The sequence below is a fragment of the Protopterus annectens genome, chromosome 3.part0 (assembly GCF_019279795.1).
Source record: "Protopterus annectens isolate FY-2018-M chromosome 3.part0, PAN1.0, whole genome shotgun sequence".
NCBI lineage: Eukaryota > Metazoa > Chordata > Ceratodontiformes > Protopteridae > Protopterus > Protopterus annectens.
In genome coordinates, this window is record NC_056731.1 from 1,420,872,402 (window position 1) to 1,420,900,239 (window position 27,838).

General features: G+C 42.5%; 1 protein-coding gene across 1 annotated transcript in view; it reads right to left on the reverse strand.

Moving 5' to 3' along the window:
• Positions 1-27,838, reverse strand: part of LOC122796759 (syndecan binding protein) — a 925,087-nt gene that overhangs the window by 800,702 nt on the left and 96,547 nt on the right. The window contains exon 2 of the mRNA XM_044065488.1: positions 17,159-17,225. Within this exon, the coding sequence (XP_043921423.1) occupies positions 17,159-17,209 (51 nt within the window). The 5' untranslated portion in view covers positions 17,210-17,225. The remainder of the gene's footprint in view (positions 1-17,158; positions 17,226-27,838) is intronic.

A 27,838-nucleotide genomic window follows, 5' to 3' on the forward strand; every position in this document is an offset into this window, starting at 1 on the left:
GAGTGCACAGGTGGAGTGACTCTGGCTCCAATCTGACTCTAGTAAGAGGATGACAATGACGCCAAGCTGTCAATAGATGAGACAGCAAGAACAAGGAAGGCTCCAAAAACCTCTCAGTCAACCCTGACTTGCACCTCCAAGACTCATCACAATCAGACAAGGCCAGAATAGAGACAGTGTGGGAAACATCGAAGTCAAATGTCAATAATGCTGACAGCATCAAGGTGGGAGTTCTAAGGAGAAGACTCTGGTTCGTTCGTGGGCTTCAGATCTGAAAGTCAGAACATAAATAGGAGAGACCAATGGTGGGGTAGCAGCCACCAAAAGGGTCAGTGCCAGGAGGATCCCCAGCTGGATCTGTGCCCAAGAAACTTCCACATCACCCTGTTGAAGTCAGCCTCCAACAGACTCCTTGACGAATGGAAGGACTTGAAGGATGAAGTCACAGATGCAGGGGGAGATAAATAATGCATGTTTCTCTAGAAAGAATGGCCAATGGAGCCTGGGAATAGTTGACTCCAGGAAGAAATGGAGAGGTGGAGATGGTGAGTGGGTCCAAAAATCTCCAGGTCTTAGGTGCCAGACTAAACTGTTCCAATCGGTCCAAAAACCTTTTCCTAGGTTTTTTTCACCATTTTTCCTACTCTCTCTTTTTCTTTACTTTTCTCGTTTCCATTTTCTTTTGCATTTTCCTTAGTGACCTTACTGTTATCTGACCTTTCTGAAAACAGTGTGGACGTTTCTGAAGCCAAAGTAACTGAACATCTCCCTTCAGCAGGATGAAGGCCCTTCCAAACTAGTAGGACCCTGGGCCAGGATCTTGTGCCCACAAGTACAGCATGACTTAAATCCAGTGGCCATGTCAGACATGTTTCCCTAGAAGCAAAAACAAGCACTATTAAATCTAAACCAGATAGAAAATAGAAATCCTAACTAAATAACCAGCAGTACAAAAGATAATAATATAACAAAGTTTTTTTTTTAGTTACATAAAAGGGTAGGGAAGGTGGGAAAAAAGTTTGAAGTACTGTAAAAAAAAAAAAAAAAAAAAAAAAACAGAATCGGGTCATGGCTGAAAATGGTCAGTAGTCAAATCCACTTATCCAGTAAACAAATACTAAATAAACAGAAGAAAGATTTAAGATAAGCATCTATTGAAAGAAACAATGAAACACAGTGAAAACATAATGACCTGTCCAACACTACATCAGAGCCCTTGAATCACGTTTTAAAGGACTGAGTAGCAAAAGAGCTGGGGTAATATGGGGACCAAAGATAATTATGGGTAGGGGAAGAGTCAAAACCCCTTGATCCAAGCTCTTGAAAAAGTGCCAAGGTCAGATCCAATAACCAAATTATTGAAGCAGATGAAAGAGACAACATAAGATCATCAGACTTGAGCGCACTTACTTACACTCTGTTCACACAGGCACTTGCATGGTAAACTGTGCCTGTTTTTTTAAGGCATTACAAGATGTGGAATTTCAAGTTCTGATGAATGCAGATCTCCTGCAATCTACTTTATCATCCAGGGGTGGAAGGTATACATTTATAAACAAGTGCAGGAACAAATAGCCGGCCTTAGGCATAGGCCAACTAGGCAGCCACCTAGTGTGCCACTATAGCAGGGGCGCTTTTTCGGTGTTTATTTGGTATAGGTAGACCAGGATGGGGGCACCAGGTGGTGTGGTGGGGGGCGCCATGAAGCCCTTTTGCCTAGGGCACCAGCTGACCTAAGGCCGCTGCTTGGAACAACTTTGAGATCTAAATTTCTTTGTCACTCTGTGGTTTTCCTACAGAACAGGTTACTTTTACATATACATAAGGGTCATTAGCCACCTTTAAAAGCTCTTTCAACTCATGGTTGGATAGGTTACCTTTTAACTGAACTCTGTGTCTGCATTTTAATAGGCCTTTCAGGCCCTTACACAGTTATCACACAGTAAGAACTAGGAACATAATACATAATTTCAGTCCAGGACCACTTCACACTTGAGGTTCTCCACAGGATCAGTTCTCAAACTAGGGCAGCAGGCCACGGTACTCCCTATCTGCAAAGTATTATCTACAAAGCTTGCTCCAGTCACTGCAGAATCATAATTCTCAACACTATCCTTTCCAGGATTACAGACAGGATTCATTACCGAGCTAATTCAGATGGATATCTTAATATCCTACTTCTACCTATGAAACAATATGGGTTAGCCAAGGAAAAGTCATGCCTAATAAACTTAAGTTTAGTTATCTTTTCTGAAGGGGTTATAACTGTCCTAGACAATGAGTTAAGTGTACAAACAGCTTAATCTTTATTTTATAAAGGTCTTCAGCCTTACCCTTCATGAACAAATTATTAAAAAATAAAGTTATAAAAATAAATAAATAAAAATAAAAAAGGCTTGGAGCAATTTTGCTACTGACAGAGGTGGTAGGTCAGTTCTTCTCACTGAATGAAGGTACCACTACAGTCTCACAGAACAAGCAAAGCTCCCCATAGACAGTGATCCTAAATCAGACTTGAAACCTAGACTTTTAAACTGATCTTATCACTACGCCACTGTGTTGCCCTTCTTATCAGAAGCATGCAATGATAACAGCTTCTGGGTCATTAAGTCTGCCACTCCCCTCCTCTTTGGATATTGTTCTTCACAAAGGGCTGGACACAGCCTCTGTCTGGTGCAAAAACAGCACCCCAATTTTCACCATAAGCAGACACAGAACAAAAATATCTATACGGCAGGTGGCTTCAGCCGCCTACTACTCTGATACAAAACATAAGAAAGCTTCTGTTGTAAGACACCAATTATGTTCAAAGACAGGGTTCTTAGCTTTGACAGTAGCTTGCCACAATGGTAAGAAGGGGATTACTAGCTACCTTCCTGTGATCTCAAGGATTAAAGCTCTGACTATGCAGCAGGTGGCCCAGGTTCAAACAGTGGCTTGGGCAAATACAGGAAGAAGGAGGGGAGGATGGGAATGAATGGCCACGCCAGGAGGGAGGGGGGGCAGCGCTGGCTCAATATGTGGATGACACATAGGAGAACTAGGTGTCTACCCCATGGAGCTAGAGTCTATAGAACCAGTACTGCCATGTACAAGCCATACTAGGAGCCAAGGGGCAACCTAGGAGGGTAGCTACTACAGAGCTCGGAAGAGGCAACGCAAGAGAGGGGTGTTCCACAGAGGAGGTGAGGGTAGGCTGCCTTCTCTCTACCTCCTGAATCTCGCTCTTAGGGATTATTGGACAGGAATGAATGGCCAGTGGGATTTACGCAGCTGCAGAACAAATGGACTGATTGGTTGTAGGCAGAGAAGCTATCGATCTCAGTAATGCAGGAATGTTAAAAAAGTGATTACTAACAGCATCCAGGATGGCATCATTGGCCTGTATACCTCACTCATTTCTCCAAAGTATAATGCAATTGTCTGTGGTCTCTTGAGTTAGCACCGGACTCAGCTCGAGAGAGTTCAAAGGTTCCTCACTAACAAGACTGGTTTGAAAACCTGTGTTACTCAAGACTTCAAAAGCAGTCCCACTTCTTTTCATTATACTACTTTCTGAGGGGGAATCATTGTCTTTGAACTCAAAGTTACAAAAGCCCTGTTCATCTTCAACACTCTTCATAGGAGAACAGATGCACATATATGAGCAACCTTAAAATACCCATAAGCAATAGCAGCAAATGTTGACAGTTGCATTAAAATGCTCTTCACCTGCTTCTAAAGCAATACTAATCTCTGAACACTTTCAAAAGAAACCTCGACAACCAGGGTACATGCATGTTTTTCAACAAGGGACAACAACCTTTAAGCCTTTTTAGAAGACCATTAAGGCTGTAAGGCTCTTCTTGAACTAATTGATCTTATAAGGGAGGCCAAACAAGGCACCGAATGAACATTAAATAACTACGGCTTAAAATACTTTGAGAGAAGCCAAATGTGCCATCAAGCAAACCTTTGAAAAACAGAACTTGCAGAAGCAAGCATATATCTAGAGCATTTGGACTGAATTATGTTCATTCCAGGTTGGTTAACAGTACTGATGAGCTTAGGACACATTACTCCAGGAGACATGTTTGCCACAGCATTAAAGTTCTTTCTTTTCCAGAAATCCTTCAGTGAAACTTCACCAGTGAATATGGTAGTGAATGGTTTAACAAGCAAGGTAGCACAAATGCAAACACCTCACTACCACCACACATACAGCTTTCAAAATGTCTAACGCCTTTACTTGTGGGCAAAATGTTTAAATTAACCATCTTCTAAGACCTCCTGGACATAGAGTTCCGTAACACCTGGGTCAGCTACAGGACTTAAATGAATGTTCCTCAAAGACTCAGTCAAATCTGACCATGCAAGTGTGTGTGTGTGTGTGTGTGTGTGTGTGTGTGTGTGTGTGTGTGTGTGTGTGTGTGTGCGTGTAGAAGCTAATTACCTATGGGTTCTAATACTATTTCGATGGTATACTGAATAGCAATGAAGATTTATTTTCTCTGTGAATGTGCAAGTTGAGGTTCTAGCAAGTAAACTAGCAATTTTGTCTGTGTTATTACAAGTTGCACCAAAGAAGTGTGTACGTAGTTTTGTCATTTTGTAAAATTATGTTACATACAAATCTGTCTGGGACTAGGTGGCTGAGAAGAGCTCCATACATTAGTAGCAGAAGGAATGACTGGTGGGAATAACCAGTAGTTTGAAAAATGTCAAGCTTCATTGGTTAAGCTCAAATCCTTGTATGTCTTTTGCCCACCTGTTGATTATCAAGCCTCACCCTATCAGACGTGACCCATTTATCTCCTTAACTGGGAATTTCACCAAGGGTTGGGGTAATAGCTGTCTTCAGGGGGTCATACTCTCACCAGCATCCTAGTAATAAACATGTTCATAATGGTCTAACCCCATTCCTGGTGGGGGAAAGTGTGATCACCATCACCAAGGAGGCCAATAAAGCCTTCTGTATGCAAATACACACTTCTGCACATCTGTGCTTAAAGCTACCACCAGGTGGTGGTTTGGTAACCTAGCGCATGCACTTAGGTTGCATATTTGTTTCACCACCTTTCCTTTTATGGACTGTGGCAATGTTCAGCTGGCTCAATCTACTCACTCACTTCCTCTAGGATGGGAAACTCATTCTTCACTGCCAGCTCTGTTAGTTGTCAAAGCAGCTAATCAACCCAGATTCTCCTGGAACACAGTCAGGGCTTTATCCCTCTGTGCCACTGAAGCTGGCTTGCACAATGCTTTTTGGTTCCAAAATACTAACAGTTTGAATCTCCGCATTATCACAGTTTATTTCCAAGCCACATGATGATATAAATTAATATTTCTACAGTTCAAGACTTGATCATCTCTTCAAAAATAGAAGAGGGTTAAAAGATTCTCTTTCCTTAGAAACACAAAGCTGAGAAAAAAGAAGTTATGTACTTACCATAATGTTCCATGTGAGTTGTTCATCTCGCCTTCATTCTTATTGATGGACTCGGAGCTGATCCCTCGGCTCCGAGTCGGCCTACTACAAAGCTCGAGGTCTTCAAATAGCTTGAGGCCAAGTCCCTATCCCATGATGCACTTAGAGTTATCTCAGATCTTGTTTGCTGCATATAACAATACCAGATATCATTCTATCACTCCCAAGAGAAGGTATAGAAGGGTTGAGCAACCAGGATGGATCCAGCATCTCGGTCTTCTAAAAGCCCAGGAGGGGGTTGCAGGGAGGGACGCAAATGAAGGCGAGATGAACAACTCACATGGAACGTTATGGTAAGTACATAATTCTTTATGTGAAGTTGTTCTATTTCGCTGTTCATTCTTACTGATGGGTAGCATCCCAGGCACCATCTATCTTGGGTGGCTCATGAGAGTATATTGTTGAGGTCCGTGGAACCAAAGGAGGCCCTGTCAACTTTGTAATGAGTGATAAAGGTATGGGGTTTTGACCAAGTGGCTGCTGCACAAATGTTATCAATAGGAAGTCTGGCAGGAAGACTGGCAAAAAAAGCAGATGATGTAGAAAAGTACAGTTTTGTACCTACCATAAATGTAGATGTTCGAGTGTATATACTGCTGCAGTCATTACACTTGGGGTTATCCTGCCGTCAGGCGGTTCCCCAGTCAGCCCGAGTTCCAAAGTCTTGGTCCGGAGTCAGTTGCTGTCGCCTCCTCCCTGACGTCAGTGCGACAGGTGTATATAAGATGCAGCCGACGCCATTTTCTTCAGTTTTTCTTGACCCAGATGTCAGGTGCCCCCAAAAAGGTAGGCAATTCAAATTGCTAATAAAACATACATAAGAAAAGCAATCAACAACTTTCAGTTACCAGCAAATACTCGCCATAGGTAGTAAAGGGTAGAAGACATAGGTACGTACCAGCCAGTAAGAGGGGAAGGAGGGAGGGAGGGTAACCTGGACTGCAGCAGTGTTTACACTTGAACATCTACATTTATGGTAGGTACAAAACTGTACTATGTTCATCATGTTACACTGCTGCAGTCATTACACTCGGGTAGAATCCCAAAGCTGAGGTAGGGTGGCTGGTTCTATAAGGCATTAGGGGTGGCTATAAGGCCCTGCAGCACTGCAGTGGCAAAGCCAGCTCTGGATTTAGTGTATAGAGGCAGATGGTAATGCTTGGTGAAGGCATGTACAGAACTCCAAGTTGCTGCTTCCAAAATGTCCTTGGTAGGTACTCCTCTGAGGTAGGCAGTTGAAGTGGCTGTTGCCCTGGTGTAATGAGACCTAATGCTGTTAGGTACAGGTTTCCCATGGTGTATATAGCAGAAACGCATACAGTGTCCTATCCATTTTGAAATAGTCTGTTTTGAAATGGCTTTTCCCTGTGCTCCTGCAGCATATGCTACCAATAATTGCTCAGTTTTTCTGAAAGCATTGCATTGTCCAAGTAGAAGCATAACTGCCTGTGTATGTCCAAAGAATGCAGAAGTCTCTCCCCTTTATTCTGTGGATTTGGATAAAAAGTTGGCAAGTGGATAGTTTGGTTTAGAGCCACACTTGATACCACCTTTGGCATAAAAGTAGGGTTTGTTCTTAAAGACACCCCGTCTTGGTGGAAAATGATGAAAGGTTCCACTGCCATTAGTGCCTGTAATTCTGAAACTCTTCTTGCTGATGTTATTGCCAGGAGCAGAGCAGTTTTCCAAGAGAGATATTTTAAATCTGCTGTGTTAGCTGGCTCAACGGGAGGTAAAGTTAATTTTTCCAACATGAAGTTGAGGTCCCAAGTTGGAGTAGGTGCTCTAAGGGGCGGTCTTATGTTTTTAGCCCCTCTGAGGTACTGTTTTAGCAAGGGATTAGAGAAAATTGGTGGATCCATGTTGTAATGAGCAGAGATGGCAGAGGCGTGGATCTTGATGGATGAAAAGGAGAGGCCTTTGTCCAGCATCTCAGTTAAATATTGTAGTATCCGAGGAATATTTGGGACAAGAGGGTCAAGGCTGCGAGCCTGGTTCCAGGCACAGAATCTCTTCCATTTATCCGAATAGGCTTTCCTGGTGCTAGACCTTCTAGCCTCCAGAATGACATCCATAACAGCTTTGGAGAGAGGCGTTGCTTGCTTGACTAAGGAATTTTCCATGCAGCCAGGTTTAAAGTTTTTAGCTGGCTGTGAAGTATCTGATTGTTGTGCTGAGTCAGAAGATGTGGTATTCGAGGCAAAATCCAGGGTGGTCCTTGTGCTAAGTTCTTTAAGATTGGGTACCAGTGCTGGCTTGGCCAGTCTGGGGCAATCAGGATCATCTTTGGCTCTTCTTGCCTGGCTTTTATGAGTACCTTTGGAAGGAGAGGTAGTGGTGGGAAAGCATATACTTGTAGGTTTTTCCATCTGAATGAGAGGGCATCCACTTTCCATGCTTGTGGGTGGCAAGTCCTTGTGCAGAATTTCTGTAGCTGGCATTTCAATGGGGATGCAAACAGATCTATGTCTGGGCTCCACCATTTTTGTGTTATCATTCTGAATATTTGTGGATTCAACTCCCATTCGTGGGGATCCATGATGTTTCTGCTTAAGTCGTCTGCCAGTGTGTTTTTCCTCTCCTGGCAGGAATTGTGCTTGCAGATGAACTTGATAGGTTAGAGCTGTGTTTCACAAGGTCATGGCTTGTCTGCAGAGTGGATAAGAGTGAGTGTCCCCTTGCTTGTTTATGTACCACATAACTGTGGTGTTGTCTGTCTTTAGTAGTAGTTGTCCTGGATGCAGAAGGTCCTTGAAAGCTATAAGGGCATTTTGTACAGCTAGCATCTCTTTTTGATTGATGTGAAGATGCCTTTGTTCTGCGGGCCACTTGCCCTGGATACACTTTCCTGCCATGTGTGCTCCCCAAGCGTAATCCGATGCATCTGTTGTCAGTGTTTGCCTGGCTGTGGGTTGAGTGAAAGGCTGTCCCTTGTTGAGGTGACAAGCTTGAGCCCACCATCGAAACTCCTGTTGAAGGCAAGGAATTAGTGGTATTACTGTTTCCAAACTTTGACAGTGTTGAGACCGGACACTCTTTAGGTACCATTGTAGTTTCCTTATATGCAGTCTGGCATATGGAATTAGTAGTATGCAAGATGCCATGTAACCCAAGGCCTGCAGAATTTTTCTTGCAGGGAGTTGGGTCCTTGTTGCCATCAATTGAAAATATTGAGCCAGATGTCCTTCCTTGTCTGGCGTGAGATCAGCCATCTGGGCCATTGTATTCAAGCTGGCACCCAGGAATAGTATCTCTTGTGAGGGCACTAGTTTTGATTTCTTTTCATTTACTGTGCACCTTAGGCAACTTAACTTTTTTACAAATGCCAGATACTTTAGAAGAATGTCCTTGCTCTCTGCTTGAATCAGGCAGTCGTCCAGGTACGGATAAATTTGAATTCCTTTCTGTCTGCAAAATGCAATTACTGGTGCCAGCACTTTGTGAAGACCCTGGGTGCAGTAGATAAGCCAAAGGGCAGTGCAGAGAATTGGTAGTGCATTGAACCAGCTATGAATCTGAGGTATCTTCTGCAGTTTTTTCTGATAGGGACATGCAGGTATGCTTCCTTGAGGTCCAACGTTATGAGCCAAGCTTTCTTGCCCAGCATGGGAAGAAGCTGCTGTAGTGTCAACATTTTGAATTTTGGAACATCCAGGTAAGTGTTTAGAGAAGAAAGATCCAGAATGGGCTTCCAGGCTTTGTCCTTTCTGGGAACCAGAAAGAGTCGAGTAAAATCCTTGTCCTTGCTCTTGTGGTGGTACCTTTTGAATAGCTCTCATGTCCATGAGTGCTGTAATTTGTTTTTGAGCCTCTGCCCATTGATTTGGTGGCAGATTTGGCATTCCTTTTAACCTTGGCAGAGTGTGAAAGTGGAACCTGTAACCTTGAGATACAATGTTCAGAACCCATTTGTCTTTGGTGATCATATGCCAATTGTGATAGAAAAGTGCCAGTTTTCCTCCCAAGGGGGCTACCAAGAGAGAACTGTTTGGCAGCTGTAGTGGGAAGTCATTGGGGCTGATTTTTATATGGTTGGGGTATGTCTTCCCCTTCTTTCTGGGTTGATGCACCCCATTGTCGAGGCCTGTAAGGACCTTGTGGTTGACCTCTACCTCTTGGACGTCTGTATCTCCCCTTTTGAGGTCTGTCTGTAATTGGAAAGGACCAATTCTTTGTTGGCCAATTTCTCCTAAATCGAGGAGGCTGAACCTGTAAGAAATCCTTCACCATTTGCATAGATTTTGCCTTATCCTCCATTTTCTTTAATACCTCTTCTACCTTAACTCCAAATAACACATCCTGCTGCAAAGGTGCATCCAATAGCTTTGCTTTAACATGATCTGGTAACGTATGTTCTGAGGTAATAAAAGGAAGTCTCTGAGCCTTTTCTTGGATTCTGAGTAATCCTGGCCCTCCCAATGGAAATGCTCCCTCATGGTATGTAAGGTTTCCCCAAATGAGTAGTCCTCAGGCGGAGAGGCTGATGGAATCGATTCCTCAGCATCAGAATCCTCATAAGGGGGTAAAGAGTATCCTAGGTCTGAGGAAGAATCTGAAGAGATAGATACCTGGTCGGATGAGTTATAGTCTGCATCCTGTCTAGGCCTTTTATCAGGAGGGGGATGGGACCCCGTGATCAGAGTGATTAGGTCTTCGGCCATTTTGAGCATTTGTTTCTTAGGCATGGAGGCCTGTCCTGGTGAATGTTGAATTTGTTTCTTTGTTTTTAAAGGAGGTTTAGACTTAGCAGAAGATTTAATGGTTAACTGAGTAGTCTGAAGCTACGGGTTGTTCAGCTACTCCGGATCTCTCTGAAGGGTTAGTCTCGGTAGGCTGAAAATCTTGTACGTCCGAAGGGCCAGCCATCTCCACGTGGTAGTCAGAGGTGGCCTGTGGTTCTAAAGAAGCGGTCGTCAGGGGCTGTGAAGGCACCTCGCTGAAAACCGGAGAATCGGCGACTGGCCTAGAAGAGGCTTCGTCTTCAGTTTTGGGCCTCGGATGCCTGTCCTTGTCTTTACGTTTTTTATGTATTCCGGTTGTCGGTAGGTCCGACGGCATGGTGTAACTGAATTTTCAGCCAAAATAATGTCGGGCAAAATCAAACCGACGTTTAATAGTGCACTTGTTAAACCTAGCACAAAACCGACAACCAGTGACGTCGTGGTCTGGGCCTAGGCATGGGCTACAATAAGAATGGAAATCCTTATGAGGTATTTGTTTCCCACAAGAAATACAGTTATTAACTTTTACTGACATCGGTCTGAGGCAAGAAAAAGTTTCCCCAATGGGGTACTTAGCTTTGTAGAAGACTTCGGTTCTGGATTCGGAATAAAAATTTCAGGAGTCGGCCGACTGGCACTTGCGAACTGCTTTTGCTTCGGGCACCGCACAGCAAGAAAGACTGAAGAAAATGGTGTCGGCTGCATCTTATATACCCTGTTGCACTGACGTCAGGGAGGAGGCGACAGCAACCGACGCCGGACCAAGACTTTGGAACTCAGGCTGACTGGGGAACCACCTGACGGCAGGATAACCCCAAGTGCAATGACTGCAGCAGTGTAACACGATGAACATCTGCTCTGTTTGAGTGAGCTTTAATTTTAAGCTGTAAGGGCATATTGGCAGCTGAATAAACAAAGATGATACAATCAAATAACCATTTAGACAGAGTTGTTTTAGCCACTGGCATACCTTTCCTGGAGTCTGAAAAGGAAACAAAAGGCTGATCTGATTTCCTGAAATCTTTTGTTCTACCCAAATAAAATCTGAGCTGTCTGTGAATATCAAGTTTATGCAGCATGTACTCTAGATTGTTGGACTGATTGGGGAAGAAAACTGGCAAATCAATGTTAGAACAAATCCCTCCTTTTTGCCTAAGTGAGACTCTGTCAGCATGGAAAATCAAGTAAGGAGGTTTAATGGATAAAGCCTGAAGCTCTGACACTCTGCGGGCAGAAGTAAGAGCCACTAAAAAGATAGTCTTCCATGACAAAAATTTGAGATCATATGAGGAAGCTGGGTCAAATGGAGGAAGAATGATGCGGGAAAGCATAAAAATTAGATTTCATGAGGAAAAGTAGATTTCACAGGTGGTCTGAGATGAAAAGTCCCTTTGAGAAAAGCTTTGGATAATTTGTGTGACATAATATTCAAACCTTCTAATCCAAGATGAAGTTAGAAATGGCAGCAAGTTGAACATGGACTGTGGCTGCTGCAGCTCCTTTATTGAAGATCATGGTCAAGAACTCTAGTATAGAGGCCATAGAGGATTGGTAAGGATCAATATTGTTATTAGAGGCCCATATAGAATTTTTTTTCCATTTGCTAAGGTATAGCTTTCTCGTAGAGGGTAAGAGAATTTGTTTGGTCTCATTGGAAAGGTTATGGAACCTGGCTATGATGAGAAATTAAGCAGTCAAGCTGTCAGCTTCAGGGAATGCAGAGAGGGATGACGTTCCCCAGACAAGTGAGTCAGAAGGTCCAGAACTGGGTCTAGAATCCAAGGGTCTTCCAAAAGATGAAGTCGAAGGAAGGGGAACCAAAACTGACTAGGCCAATGAGGGGCTATAAGAATGATAGTCCTTCCCAGAGATTTTGCTTTCTGTAGAACCTCGGGCATCAGCGGGATCGGTGGAAAAGCATAGAGGAGACCTGGAGGCCAATCGTAAAAGAGTGCGTCCCTTGGGGCTTCTCCCAGAGGGGGAATCAGGGCAAAGTAGCTTCTGCATTTCGTGTTCATGTGACTGGCAAAAAGGTCGCAGCAAGGCTGACCCCACCTGCGGAATATCCTGTCCGCTATTTTTTTCTTGAGAGACCACTTGTGAGGCAACAAAATTGCTCTGCTCAGCTTGTCTGCTATCATTTTGGATTTCCCTAGGATGTGCGTTGTTAGCAGAAAGCTCTGGGTGGATATCGCCCACTGCCATACTCTTAGGGCCCCGTGACAAAGGGGGTATGACCTGGTTCCTCCTTGTTTGTTCAAGTACCAGACCACTCACATGTCTGTCTGAATTGCAATCGTACCCAGAGGAAGGGAGTCCTGGAAGTACTGCAACACCAAAAGTACTGCTCTCATCTCTAAGACACTGATATGCAGGGGGCTGTTCTTCCCTGAAAATGCTCCCCCCACCCTATCAGGGAAGCATCCGTGGTCACTGTGGCCACTGGTGGGGGTAAAACAAAGAGACTTCCTACCGTGACATGAAGTGAGGTCAACCACCACTGAAGATCTTTGTCTTTGATCATTGTCAGGTGAGACATGGGAAGTTCTTGGTAAGACCATTGAGTGAACAACAGCAATTGCAGTATCCGCATGTGTATACGACCAGGTGGTATGTCCAAAATTGCTGCTGCCATCATACCTAACAATTTTAGAACTTCTGATGCTGGAGCCTTGTTTTTGGATATCAGAATGCTGACCTGCTGGTGGAGTAGTAAGACTCTTTCTACTGGAAGTCTTAGCGTGGTGGTGGTGGTGTCAAGTTCTGCTCCAATAAAGACAATATGCTGCAATGGCGACAAGACAGATTTTTTTGAGTTTATTGTAATGCCCAGCTGGCTGCAGAGTGACAGAGTGGATTCCCTGGTTTGAATGAGTTGATGCCTGGGGGTGGCAGTGAGGAGCCAATCGTCTAAGTACGGAAACACCTAGAATCCTAAACGTCTCAGGTGAGCCGTAACCACTGCCACGCATTTGGTGAACATGCTGAGGGCTGTAGTTAGACCAAAGGGCAGGGCTCGGAACTGGTAATGATTGGCTTCCAGCCAGAAGCACAGATGATCCCTGGATGGCCTGGCCATTTTTATGTGGTAGTATGCATCCTGGAGATCTACCGAACACATCCAACTTTCTTTCCCTAAGAAGGGAAGTATCGACTGAAGCGTGACCATCCAAAGCTTCTCTTTCTTTACAGATTTGTTTAGCCTGCTGAGGTCCAATATAGGTCTCCAGTCCCCGGTCTTTTTTGGAACTAAAAAGTCTTGAGTACATTCCGGATCTTGTCTGGTCTGCTGGGACTGGTTGGATGACTCTTTCTTAGCAACGTTTGGACCTCTACTGTTGCCTACTGGGTGGAAAGTCTGGGATTTTTCTTGTCGGTGGAGGGGGTGTGGCGAATGGAATGAAGTATCCTCTGAAAATTATACTTTGTACCTAGTTGTCATTTGTTATTTTGAGCCAGGTATCTGGGAACAAAGATAAGCAACCCCGGACTGCCTCCAGAGCAAGACAGTTGGGTCTCCATTCAGGAGCGCTTGTAGGGCTTCCCAAAGAAGTGATTTCTGTTGCCCTGGTTTTGCGGACCCCCTCTGCCACGAGTGCGGCGTCTTCCTTTATTGCCTCCTCCTCTGCCCCTGGAGGGGGGTTTCACCACGTGTGTCCTGAAAGGCTCCTTGGGCCTTTTGGAACCACATTTTCCCTCCCCTCTGACCCTTGGGATAGGGTCTGGTAGGGGTGGAAAAACAGACTCCGACAGCAGACAGAGTCTTTCCTTCCTGCTCACACCTGGTCAAAGTTTCCTTAACTTTGGGCCCAAAAAGGGATGAGCCATCAAAAGGAGTATTCACAAAGGATGACTTGAAGGGCTTCGCAAAGGAACATAAGTGCATCCAGGAGTGCCTCCTAAGAGCAACTCCTGTACCCGCTGCCCTGCTCATTCCACCAGCTGCATATGAAATGAGGTGCATGGACGAGTTAATGATGGAACTGAGGGTAAAAAGCTGGGATGCAACTTTGTCTGTAGCTCCTGCAGCTACTGTACCCTGAAGAGTATCTCCCAACTCTTTAAGGAGATCTCTTTGTAGTCTCGTGAAATGGGTTAAGTAGTTAAGCGAATGGAGTGCAAAAGTCGCTGAACTAAATATGCGCTTCCCATATCTATCCATGACCCTAGGGTCTCTGTTAGGGGATGGATAGAAGAGGAAGTTTGTGACATTTCCTTTTTGGTGGCTGCCGCCACTACCATAGCATCAACTGGCACACCTTTGGTCAAGAAGGATTTATCCTGGGGGGCAGATATGAACTTATTAGACCTCCTAGGGACAGGGTCCATGGCATCCGGAGACTCCCACACCCATCATGAGACCAGCTGCATAAGTTCATCGAAGGGCGGAGACACCCAAGAGGTGGAGGGCTGAGACCCAAAAGCATTCAAGAGAACAGATTCGTCTTCAGTAGGGTTTGTGGACTGCCAGTCACCCCTCTGCCTAGGGATTTCAAGTATTTCTGCAAAAGAGATATCCTCAGAGGGAGACCGTGGGGACCCTTTGATTCATCCAAGTCAGTGTCAGATGTTAAGGACTCCTGAGGGGGGAGTCTAGGTGTTTCCTCTTACAAACTCTCTTCCTGGGGACCTCATCAGTGGCAGCTTCTGGTAAGGTCTCGGAAGGGCATGGGCCACCCAAAGAGGCTTCCTGAGGCTCTAGGTCTCTATGCTTGGCCAGGATCTGTGAGGCAGAAGCAGACACAGGCACTTTAGGGGAGGAAGAAACCAGACCTGAGCTTGAGGAAGTCTTAGGAGACATAACTCTCCTCATGGCATCGAAGGCACCCCTGCTCCAATGCAAAGGGACCAACGGATCTGAGGAAACCGTCGATATCCTCGACACTGGGACAGTGGGCTCCGAGCCAGAGGTAGGAGCTGAGCTCATCTGAGCCGAAGCCCCGGGAGGCAGAGTTGGAACCGACAAGTCGGTCTGACTATCCTCCCTGGACCCGACCAGTGTGTGTCAGCTCCTAGAGTCCTCGATCGGCACCGAGGACGTCAGAGTGAATAGAGCCAAAGACACTGGAGCAAGCATCAGCTCCGAAGGCTCTACAATCAACAAGTCAGACTCCTCCAGCTCCAGAGGACCAGTACAGCTCGGAGGAGGAAAAGTTGTAGCTGGTATCAGGGTCTTCGGCTCTGAAGCCAGTTGGGTCGGAGCCGATAACATTTTTGCAAAGGCCGGTGCCTGTAAAAGCTTCTGCACCACACGATCCACATCCAGATCAGAAAGGCTAACAGAGGACAGAGATGAATAGACCAAAGGTGGCACCGATTGTAATAAGGGAGACTTAGGAATTTTGGATACCGGTTCCAGGACTGGGGACCGGCTCCGAAAAAATAAGACTGTCGGCTCCGATGTCTGTGGAGCCAAAGTCGAAGATTTCTTTGATTTTTTTTTTTTTTTATGTCTCAGAAGTCTTGGAAGACTTTGAGGACTTACTGGATCCATCTTGGTCACTCAAAGCTTCTTGGAAAGAGGGTTTCAACAAGCCTCTATCTATTAACTTCCTCTTTCTCTCCTGTAGGACTCTGGAGGAGAAAGAATGGCATATGGAGCAGCTATCCTGTAAAAGCAAAGCTCCTAAACAGTACACAATTGACATGGCTGTCAGTTACAGATATTTTTTGGCCACATTTGGGGCACTTTTTTCTGACTTGGGATACTTATCTTGGTTAGCCATATTGTATCAATCCCAAAATTAAACAGATTACTGTCAAGCAAAGACTAAGAAAAAAATTGGACAGTAACCAACAGTCAAACAGCCTTTAGAAAAAAAAATTAGGCTGAAGACGTACACAAGTAATTATCTGGACAGATAACTGTGACAGAAAAACTCTGTATCAATGCTAAGCAGACTATACTAAAAAAAAAGATAGCTGCAATTTTACACATACACTAACCTTATCTAAATTCTAAACTAAGCACGCTCGAAATAAACCTTATCTAAATTGTCTATAAATTGTGACAAAAGGACACTCTAACTAGGCCTACAAAAAAAGGCCAACAAGGTATTAGAAAACACACTAGGAAAAAGGAACTATACTAATAAGCTAAAAGAGCTTATAAAAGTACCTAAAACTACTATCTATTCAAACACTGAGAATATTAACAGAAATACAGTAAAATACTTGTAATATAAAGGTTTTACTGGCCCAAGCTAGTGAGAACCTCCAATCTGTTGCAGCAGCAAACTAGATCTGGGAGGATAACTCTAAGTGCATCATGGGATAGGGACTTGGTCTTGAGCTATTTGAAGATCTCGAGCTTTGTAGTAGGCTGACTCGGAGCCAATGGATCGGCTCCGAACTCATCAGTAAGAATGAACGGCGAGATAGAACAACTTCACATCAAATCATTTAGCAAACATTACTGAAACCTCTCTCACCTGTTGCAAGATATTTTAATGGCAAATTCAGAGTTATCAGATTCTGTGCTGAAGGAGTACACAAAACTAGTACTGAAGTTTGAGCAATGAAATACCAATGCCCAAACATCCAGATAACCAAAATCCATGAATGGAGGAAACATTATAGCATAAAAATGATGAGTACCAAACACTGTTACACTGTATAAATCAGCAGGTCAATGAAACCCTAACAAAAAACATTTTTTTCAACGCAATTCACAGACACAGCATTTAGATAAACAGAAAGTGTACGTATGATATGTGTTTGACAAAGTTTATACTTGTGAAATCATAACACACTTTTACAGATATAAAATGCATTACAAGAACAGAGACACACATTAAACAAAACATCAAAATTGAGAAACCTTCTCTTCCTATTTACTGAAGCAAGTCACAGACTGAAGAAAACCAAGTTAAACCACATCATAATATTTTATCTACTGTTTTATATGTTAAAAAAATTCAAGACTGACTTGCTTATCTGACAATTTACCAATAAGCTGTTTTCAACTTACCTGGATCACCTTGTCTACTTTCAGATCTTCCAGCGATGGATACAAGGACATCCTGATTTTTTTGTTACTGAGAAAAAAAAAAGTGTATCATTTTGATATACAAGCAACAACCAAAACAAGATTCAAAAGTAGTTTTGTTAATCTTAAATTCTTATTCAGTTTAACCATATTACATTAATAGATCCTTTTTCCATAGGAATGATCTGCAGGCACAAGGAACTTCATGGCCTGCTCACTGTGGCACACAACTATGGATTAGTCCCCACTTGCATACAGATCTACAGCTTGGCAGCTTTACCACTATACTACATTACCTTTGGAAAAGTCATTCAACCCGAAATTGAAACAACTACTTGAGGATGACTAAACTCTGTACTCTGACCCACTTTCTCAACTGACCTATCAGAAGGCTTTAGACTAATGACTCGTCAGTTTATTGTCGTACTAAACAAAAGCAGAATATTACACAAAGCTGGCATTCAAATGTTAATCTGACTAATATGCTTTAAATTATATTTCAGTATGTAAAACACGTAAAACTGTATTACTTTCCAATTAGAAAAACAATTTGGCCATTATGTAGCAAATTTCACTACTTTCCAGTTAAGCAACTAAATCTTAGCGATTTAATACAAAACTTAAAATAATTCCACCCAAATGTCATTTTTTTCTTTCTATAAGGTGGATTTTCCTTCCATGAAATCCAACACTAAACAAGGTACATACATAAAAAGCACTGTTTAATAATTACTCCATTTGCTTTATGTCTGAATTTCCATTTACCCTTCTTTCCTGCATTTCTCATGTCAAGTTGTATCTTGGAGACTACAAACAGTGGTTGAGAAATTAGGTTACATCATTTATGCCAACTACGGAACCATTAACAATGGCATTTAATATGCCTTATCAGTCACAGATTGCAACAATTGCACTTCAGATAAACAGTGTAACCTGGAGTCTTGACAAAAGCAAAGTACTGAAGTTTAGCTTTCAAATGCAAATGAACAAGAAAACACAACTCACGCTTAGTTGCATTTCCCTTTAATCAAAGGAGTGCCACAAGGAAAGGAAATATTTTCATCTTCCTGAGATTTTCTGTCAGTATTTGATCCTACATTTTTTCTACACAGCATTTTGTGTAAAAGTACACGTTTACTCCCATGTTTTGCTATATCATTTTTGCACTGCATAATGAGTTGATACAAAACTGAACTGGGGAAGGAAGACTTAACATAAATGACTAATTCTACCTACAATATTAAAAACTGTGAATGCAGCACAAATCACCACAGCCCAAGGGAAATTTATTAATCATAGGGGTCAGAGTTCTCCACTGAACTACAGTTGTTACTTTGAAAACAATTAACACAGCTGCATTTCCAAGCCTTTCATTCAAACATTCCTTAAAAGTGCTGTACCAGAGGTGGCCACACAGGGACGGCCTTTGGTCAACTGGTGCCCCAGGCAAAAGGGTTCCACAGCTCCCCCCACACCACCCGGTGCCCCCATCCTGGTCTACCCACACCATCCAGATTACTTTTCTTTTTCTCACAGTTTGTCTTGCTCTTCAGTTTTTTTCCTGTAATCATTCAACATAGGTTCATAGGTTCATAGGTTTATACTAGGCTATCTGCCCCAAGGCATTTATAAGCCTAGCCCGAATTTTTGTGGCTTACGCCACCCCTTATATGAAAAAATACTGTACCCATTAGTTTGTTGTGCCTCTGTCCAGCAGTGACACAGAGATGATTCCCGGGGTAAACCTACGATCTCCCATCCACAGGTCAAGATTTCTCTTGAACAGAGCCAGCGAGGTGCTCTGCCTCACATGGACCGGGACTCTATTCCACAGCATAGGGAGTCTCTGAGTGATAAATCTATCCCTCCAGCACGTCCTATTTATATCCGTGCTAAGGTTTAAGTCGCTTGCTCTAGTGGTTTTGGTGGATTTGGATTTTTTGAGGTGGAGCATGTCCATTAATTCCGGGTTGGACATGGCCTTGTATATCAGGCACATGTCACCTCTGAGCAGACTGTATGCGACTGAATAGAGCTGGAGTTTCTTCAATCTGGCAGCATATGACAGATTTTGGAGTCCCTTTATCCTTTTGGTGAGAAACTTTTGGGGTCTCTCCAATTGCTGCAGATGTCGGGCGAGATACATCCCGAATGGGGCATTGTACTCGATCATTGGTCTGATAAGTGAAGAGTACAGGGGAACAATGACCTCACTAGATCTGGATGTGAATCCCTTCATGATCAGGTGGGCAATGTAGAAGGTCTTTCTAACCACTTTAGCAACGTGAGTGTCAAAAGAAAGGCCACTGTCAACCTGGGTCCCCAGGTCCCTGATAACCTCTTCTGTGCTTAGTGGATTGCCACCTATATGGTAGCTTGGGGTTACCTTGTTTTTCCCGAAGGGTATGACTATACATTTTTTGGCGTTTAACTTCAGGCCATGGCTCTGGCACCAGCTATCTGTTTCCGTGAGTCCCTTCTGAAGGATATCTGTGTCCGATGCACTTTCCACTATGGTGCCCAGTTTGCAGTCGTCTGCAAACTTTGTCAGCCAAAGTCCTCCCATGTTGGCCAGTACTTCTGAGAAGTAGATGCCGAACAATACGGGGCCAAGGACTGAGCCCTGTGGGACACCACTTGTGACCGGCTTGGAGTCTGACATAGCGCCAGCAACTCTAACCCTGTGGGTTCTGTCCTTAAGCCAGTTTGCAACCCATCTTGTGACATATGGGTTTACATTTAAGCTGGTAAGTTTTTCTACAATACCCGAGTGGGGTATTGTGTCGAAAGCCTTTGCAAGGTCAAGGTAGGCTGTATGGACTGCCTTTCCCTCATCAATGGCCTTGGTGACTGTTTCCAAGAAGTCGACCAAGTTCAAAAGGCATGATCTTCCCTTGACAGCCAAACTGGGTCGGGTCCAATGTCTGCCAGCCCCTATATCTTTGTTTATGAGCTCCATTATGATCCTCCCCATAGCTTTGCAGACTAGACTTGTTAAGCTTATGGGGCGGTAATTACCAGGGTCCGTAGAGGCACCGCCTTTGTGGAGTGGGACCACAGTTGCCGTACGCCACTCCTTGGGCACGTATCCTGTGGTAAGGCTGAGATTAAACAGCTGCCTTATGTGCGGGTTTAATTCCTCATTTAGCTCGTGTAGCACACAGCCGGGGACACCATCCGGTCCCTTTGATGCTGTGTTTTTAGCTTTAGAGAGAGCAGCTTTCACCTGCGCATTTGAGATGTCTGGGAGGCTACACTCCGCTGGGATAGTTATCTCTCCTTTAGGGGGGGGGTGAAGTTTGCACTGAACCTGTCTGCCAGTATGTTGGCAATGTCTGTGGGTTCAGTGATTTTTGTATCATTTTGGACTAATTCTGAGCATATCTGGGAGTTTCCACCCAGGTTCCTAACATAGCTGAAAAAGGCCTTATGATTGTCCTTTGAATCCATGGCAATTTTTCTCTCAAAATTGGCCTTAGTTGATTTTATGAGTGCTCGTATTTTTTTTACTAATAATGGTCAGGGGTGACTTCCCTTTTATGGATTTTGTTCTATCATGTAATAGCTTTCTCCTCTTATTGTAAAGTTTTTATATTTTATAACATATTTTATAACATATTTTAAAGAAACCATTTCCTTATTACAAAAAATAACCAAACAAATATTGGAAAAGTGCCCCTGCTAGAGTGGCACCCTGGGCAGCTACCTAAGGGGCCTATGTCTAAGGCCGGCTATGTGGTCACAAATGAAAATCAAGGAAAGTAAATAAAAATACAGATGGATGCTAGTCAAAAGTATGCAGTCATTATGCTACCCACGGCAGACCCCTTTTAGGGCATTTAGCGATACAACAAATTAGAAAATAATAATAACCACTTACTTTGCTGCAGATACTGGCTATGTAGAAAAGTTCAAGATAAGCTAAAAAATGTGTTTTCAGTTTTTGGGTGTGATTCTAACATTTACGATTACTAAACTACTGGTAACCCAACATTACAGTAAAGTTTAATATTTTCTTTCCAGAACAAACAGCAATTCCTTTTTTTTTACTTTTTATTGTTACTGAGGCTATACAGTAACCACTTTTTTTTTACCACATTTCAGGGTATAATTTAATTGATTTAAATTTTGGATGGAAACCTATTAAGCAACAAATGCACTGGACTGGGTTATATACTTCTCCACTTGGACCCACACCAGCTCATGAGAAAGTCAGACGCCATGTGATTGCTTCTTTCATTTGGTTTGTTCAGGAAGTAACCTTTAAAATCCCCTCTGAAATGCCACGTCTATATTAAAGACAAATATAAAAGACTCCTTATTTAGTGTACTAGCCTAGGTCTACAAAAATACTTATCAAAGCATTAACAGGAGACATTTAGGTGAGTTTTTTTAATGGTACAGCCCTCACCATGTTAGCACGCACATACAGCTAAAGCTAAAACCTAAAAAAAAAAATACTAACATACTTGGCCAATATAGATTTCTGATACTAACATGGATAGGGGCTGCCTACAAGGCTTAGTTTTCAAGCCTGGTTCCTAGTTCAGATGCTGGCTATGGGGATTTGTCCTCAGGTTTGGTTCCTATTCTGGGTGCCTAAAGTAAAGAGGCTGCATGTCACCTCTGGGTTCACTTGGATTTTTGTCAGGGTATCCAAATTCCTCCCACATTCCAAAGGTATACCAAAAAGCAAACTTGCAAGTCTCTAAACTGACATTCTGTGATGGACTGATATCCTGCCCAGGGCTGGTACTCTGCTTTATGCAGCTTCATTGCAGGAGCAGACATCTCCCCAGTGATCACAAAGAAAGATGAAATAAAATTGGAAAGTTAATGAAAACAGTCTAAGGATGTTCTACTCAAAAAGAGAGAATAAAAACATTACAGCTTTACCAGTAGCTAACAGAACTGTGCCCTTTCAGCCAGTACACTTACTGGTAAAACGTGTCTTCAGTTCTCATTAGTAGCAGCTCTGTCACACCACGAAGCCAGACCAATGTCAGAGAGGGATAAAATTCTGACTATAGCCAGACAACCCAAGTTTTATTAGCAGCATAAGTGAAGAAGACGCCGGATGTGGAAATATGCCAGCAGACAGGCAGGCAGTGCCTGCTGATCTGCCCATCTCAAAAGGGGGTAGCATGGGTCCTACTGAGAAGTGACAATTGTGGATTAGATCACAGAGTGTGTCCTTTGCAACAGTGTGGGATATATAGGTGAGAACCTGCCAAAAACAGCATCTCTCTCTATCTTAGCACAGCAAGTATGCAGAAATGTTTCAGTGAGTAGGGGCTAAGAATGGTATGCACTGCAGAAAGGAAGAGGAAGCAGCAGCATAAATGAAAAAAATATATAACTAAACCACAGATGTTGGCCCACCATCAGCCAATACTTGCCTCAACTTCCTAGATATATAAATTGAGTTTACTGAAAAGGTACTTTTCTTAGAATAAGAATACTCCCCCAAAGACTTATGTGGGGTGCTAATGTCAGACTGGACAAAAGAACAAATGCGTCTTTACTGTATGAGGGGAAACATGATTGTGTAAGGTTGGTAATAATAAGCACTGTAAAATGTTGGTGTTTAAGATTATGACTACCACCTTCTTGGTTGCAGGGTCAGAATGACTGCTACTGGATCTGATCACAACAGTCGTCATTCCCAACTCACTTAACCCTCTACTTGCAATTTACTTGTAAAAGAGGGGCAAAATAAGTAAATGAATAAATACATAAAATAAACTACAAAGAAAGACATATGTCAGTGACAACCACCTTCGCAGATTTTTGTAAAACATGAGGACTTTGTTCTTACTGCCAGCCATTAGCCCTGAATGTACTGAAGTTTTTATGCCTCTTAACAAGTAGAAAAGGGCTGCTGCCCCTTACCCCCCCCCAAGTAACACTTTCTGCATTTCAGCTATATACTATTTATATGGGGTTAAGGGGGCAGCCCTCATTATACGTTAAGATGCCAGCTGTAATATTGACATGACTGTTTCCCCCCCGTCACAGTAGCTGCAGTACTATCTGTATTATAAGCCGAAGTGATATTACTTAATGGTGTTTAAACTTGAAAATACAAACTATGCATTGCCTCCCCACAAACTACAGGTACTTACCCTTTAAATGGGTGTTAACTAAGTTGGAACTTCTCTCAATGAATGGACAGTGAAGAGGTGGCATTTGCTAATGAGCATCCATATTATGGCTAGGTAGTCATAACCTTAACATTCGCCAGAACTACTAGCAGGAAAGTAACCAGTTAAAACAACCCCCACCCCACTCTCCAAACCGAGATGTGTGTGTGTTTTACAATTCTTAAAAATGAGGGGGGCACCAGATTATGCACTAGTTAAGAACTGCAAATAATCCTTTGTCCTCTGAGTTTCCACCAGAACTACACATACACATACTGTTGGCATTTAGTTCTCCAATTAAGACTCTAGTAGGTTAAGGGTTAAGAATATTTAGGCAACAAAAAAGATGACAGATCCGAGTACAATTGTTTTGAACTGGAAACTAATAAAGGAAGGAAAGTCATAAGAAAATCTGAAAGATCTGTGTACACTGCTTAATGATCCTGCACCACGGTGTAAACAAACTTGGGTCATGATTCATATAAGACCCTCAGAGACTGGTTACATTGTACGGAGGTGCTTCTCACAGCTGGTTAAAGCTGTCAATGTAATATTGTTTTTTTCTGAAACCTGATTTCAAATTCAGTGTAAACATATGCTAACTTGAAGATGTTTATGTCTTAACTTTATTTTTACTAAGCCGGGAAGGCATCTACTATCAAAAGTGTACAGGCATACGTGTTTAGCAGCAAAATTTATTAGTACTGCTCCTCTTGGTTCTGCCTTGCCACAATGTAACATTTTAACCGTGTGTTATTTTAAACCATAAAACATGGCTCCTGCTAGATTTCTATAAAAGCATACTACTGCATCTCTTGACAATTCTTTCATTTTGTAAAGTGCCTGTTTTGCTGACAGCTGCATAGAAGCTAGCCAAGATTTACTGATCACCATCAACAATCTTCAGGTCATCCTGTGTGATTCCTAGGTGTTCCCAAGTAACCTGAATGACAGAATCCATCCAACATGTCCAGGGTCTACCATGAGGTTTCCTTTCAGTGGGCTATACCTGGTACAACACCTGTGGAAGGTGCCTGGTGGACATCCTCTCAAGGTGCCCAAACTACCTCAAACTACATCAGACAATTTTTTCTTATTTTTTTTAAATTAAGTTCAAATTATTTTGACATGGAGAAGCAGTGGCTGAGCTTATGCTCTAACAACCCTGGGAGGTGTCCAAGCCCAGTTACTCTGTGGATAACCTAATTTCTGTCACTTGTATCCATGATCTCATCTCCTTGTCACTAGCTAAAGACCATTACCATAGGTAAGAATGGTTCGCAGACAGAGTGGCAAAATGACAGCTTCTTCCAAAGATGACTTCTCTCTCTCCACAATCACAGTCCAGTACATCGTCTGCAATACTGCTGCCAATGTACCCATGAATATGCTTGACATAAAGAATGCGAGAACCATTTTTAGGTCATCTGAAAGTCAAAACCATATATAATGACTCAGGAAGGAGAGGCAGGATATTATCCAGGATGCTCTTTGCACTGGGGAAGAAACGCTGAACTTCACTAGGAACCGTGAGCTGCAGAAGAACACAGAGAAACTCCATAATTTAGCAGGCACCCTGAATATAAGAAAACAGTACTAAAAAATTAAAACATTTTGGTAGGTAAGGTCACTGTGGTGATTAAGCAGTTCTGCTGTGACAAGGGCTGTAAAACTGGAGGAGATCTGTCCAGAAGTGCTGAATGAGCCGGACATTGCTAGGTATATCACAGTTCAGCAGTTTCAGTGGCTTAACAGGGAGCACACTCACCTTTGGTACTGGAAAATTAGAAGGCTTTGGATTCCATTCCCACACCATATAACTGGATTAAATATTCTCATACTGACATTGCAGTGCAACATAAGGGGGGTGCGGTACTCTTCGTGTCATCTTTCATATAAGAGACAAAAACGCAGGTTCCATCTGCCCGAGTTGCTGGTATCTCAGAGGTATGTAAAAGATCCCATGGCACATCAAAAAAAGGTAGAGAAAGTTCTCCAATAGGTCAAATATAGTAAGTATGAATATCACCTCAGGTCTCTCTAAAAAGAGGCCACTGGCTCAGTGGGACTAATCCAGTTAAACTTTAAATACAGACTGTAGAACAGAGTCTGTGGACTGAACGTGCATATAAAATAACAAGCATGTGGTAGCTTCAGTGCCATTTTGAGAGTGCAGCCAGAGAGTGAGCATGTAATAGCTAGTTTGCATACAAGTTTATAGTTAAGCCTCAATCGTGATGTGCTTGTACATATTAGAGCTACTTGAACTGAGCCCACAAAGACTAGTTTATTACATCCTGACTAGGCGAGTAACATGGTGGGAGAACCGGGGTTCCAGAGACTGTTTTTCAGAGCTATGAGGTGCAGAGTTAACAGTGAAGGCAAACCAAGAGAAACGAGCACAAAAAAGGGCCACAAAAAAAACAAGGGTAATGAAAACTTGCACAGACAGTTTATTTTGTAAAAAAGATAAAACAGAGCATTACAAGGGCACAAACCACATTATTAAACAAGTGAGAGGCACAAAAGATTTATTAATTAAACAAATGTTTAAAATTAAGATATGTGATAAGCACATTAGGGGTTTGGAATTACAAGCACAAGAAAAGTACAACATGCATGAAAAAGAGATTAAACGAGCAAAACAAATATAATAAGGGCAAAAAGGGCACATTAAGCATAAATAAAGCAAGGTGACTGCATGTGTGGTATAACTAATACTTTGTATTGTATTCAGGGCATAACTAGAGTTATTTGAAGTATCTCAAAGTATATGTAAAAGTGCTTACAGTGTATGCTTATTACTGTGAAGCATTCCGAAGAGTCTGTGTGTAAAGTGCAACTATTTCATAAAGTGCAGTGAAAGTACAGCCATTTCGAAAAGTTTCTTGTGCTGGGTGTGTCTATTCGCAAAGTGCTGCCATTACAGAGTATTTCTTGCACTATAAAGAATTATCTAGCAAGGTACCGCAATTTTGGGGAAGTTTCAATGTGCCATGTACTGTTTATTCGCAAACTGCAGTTACTTCGAAACATTTCTTACTCTGAGCTTCTTCTCCCCAGTTCATTCACACAGTGCAGTTATTTTGAAATGTTTCTTACACTGATAAAAGGTGATTTCTTGCAAAAAGTGATTTCAAGAGTATTACAGTGCCTGAGATCTCTCTCTCTCTCTCTCTCTCTATATATATATATATATATATATATATATATATATATACATACATATATCTATAGGGTCCCCTACGAAATCCCGAACGCACAGAATCCCGACACCTAAAATACTGAGATGAAAGCCCGAAACCCCACATTACTGTAAGACCAGAAGCGCGAAATTCAAAATCCCGATGTTAAGGGATTTTGAGTTAGTGCTTCTGGTGTTGCGGTTCAGGTAAGTATGTGTATATGTAAGTGTGTTTGTGAGGGACTTTAGTGTGTCGAAGTGTGTGTTGTGACTGTGGTGTGTGTGTGTGTGTGTGTGTGTGTGTGTGTGTGTGGGACTGTAATGTGTGGGTGTGAGTTTGCCTTGTGTATATGTTTGTGTAATCTCGGAGTTAGAATAATAAAGTAGGGGGGTGTGAGGGGCACAGCCTTTACTAGAAACAATAGGGCGCATTGGCGGATCTTTCAAGCCCTTATGTATTTTTGGTAACCCGTATACTATGGGTATCACAGGATGTTCAACAGAAAAATAATTAAAGATGGACTCAGATATCATACCAGTGATCAAAAGATCTATAATCCCTTTGACCATATTCATGCATTTGTATGCATTATGATCATCAAGTAAAACAGACATCTGTTTGATGCACGATTCCTTATCTAACAGCACTATACCCCCTCCTTTATCTGCGGGACATATCTCAATAGAAGGTAGTTTCAACTCCTGTAGTGCCTGGTATTCATGATAGGCCATGTTAAAAAACTGAGGTTTAACATTGCTAACAAATGCTTCACTTATCTGTTTATCACAGATTTCTACAAAGGTATCTAAAGTAGCATTATTTAGAGGAATATACAGACTGGGCTTTTTAAACAAGCACTGGGCAGTCATGTCTTTCTCAAACATGGCTTTCAAAGTTATTTTTAGTGTAGGGTGGTTTGTTTGGTTATGGGGGAGGGTGTGTGTATGTATGTATTAATTTCGTGATTTTGAATTTCACGCTGTCAACGTTTCTGTAATGTGGGGTTTCGGGCTTTTTGTCTCGGTATTTTGGGCGTCAGGATACTGTGCGTCCGGGATTTCTTAGGGGACCTATATATATATACATATATATATATATATATATATATATATATATATACACATACACACACACACACATATATTCACACACATATATACACACACACACACACACACACACACACACATATATATAATATATGTGTGTGTGTGTGTGTGTGTGTATTCATGCATATTTGCAAAACCCTTCACTGGTACGTGTTAATAATGGCCGACAGATTTTGAAGGCACTCACCACTTTTATTTGATCAGAATATTGCACAGAATTGGAGA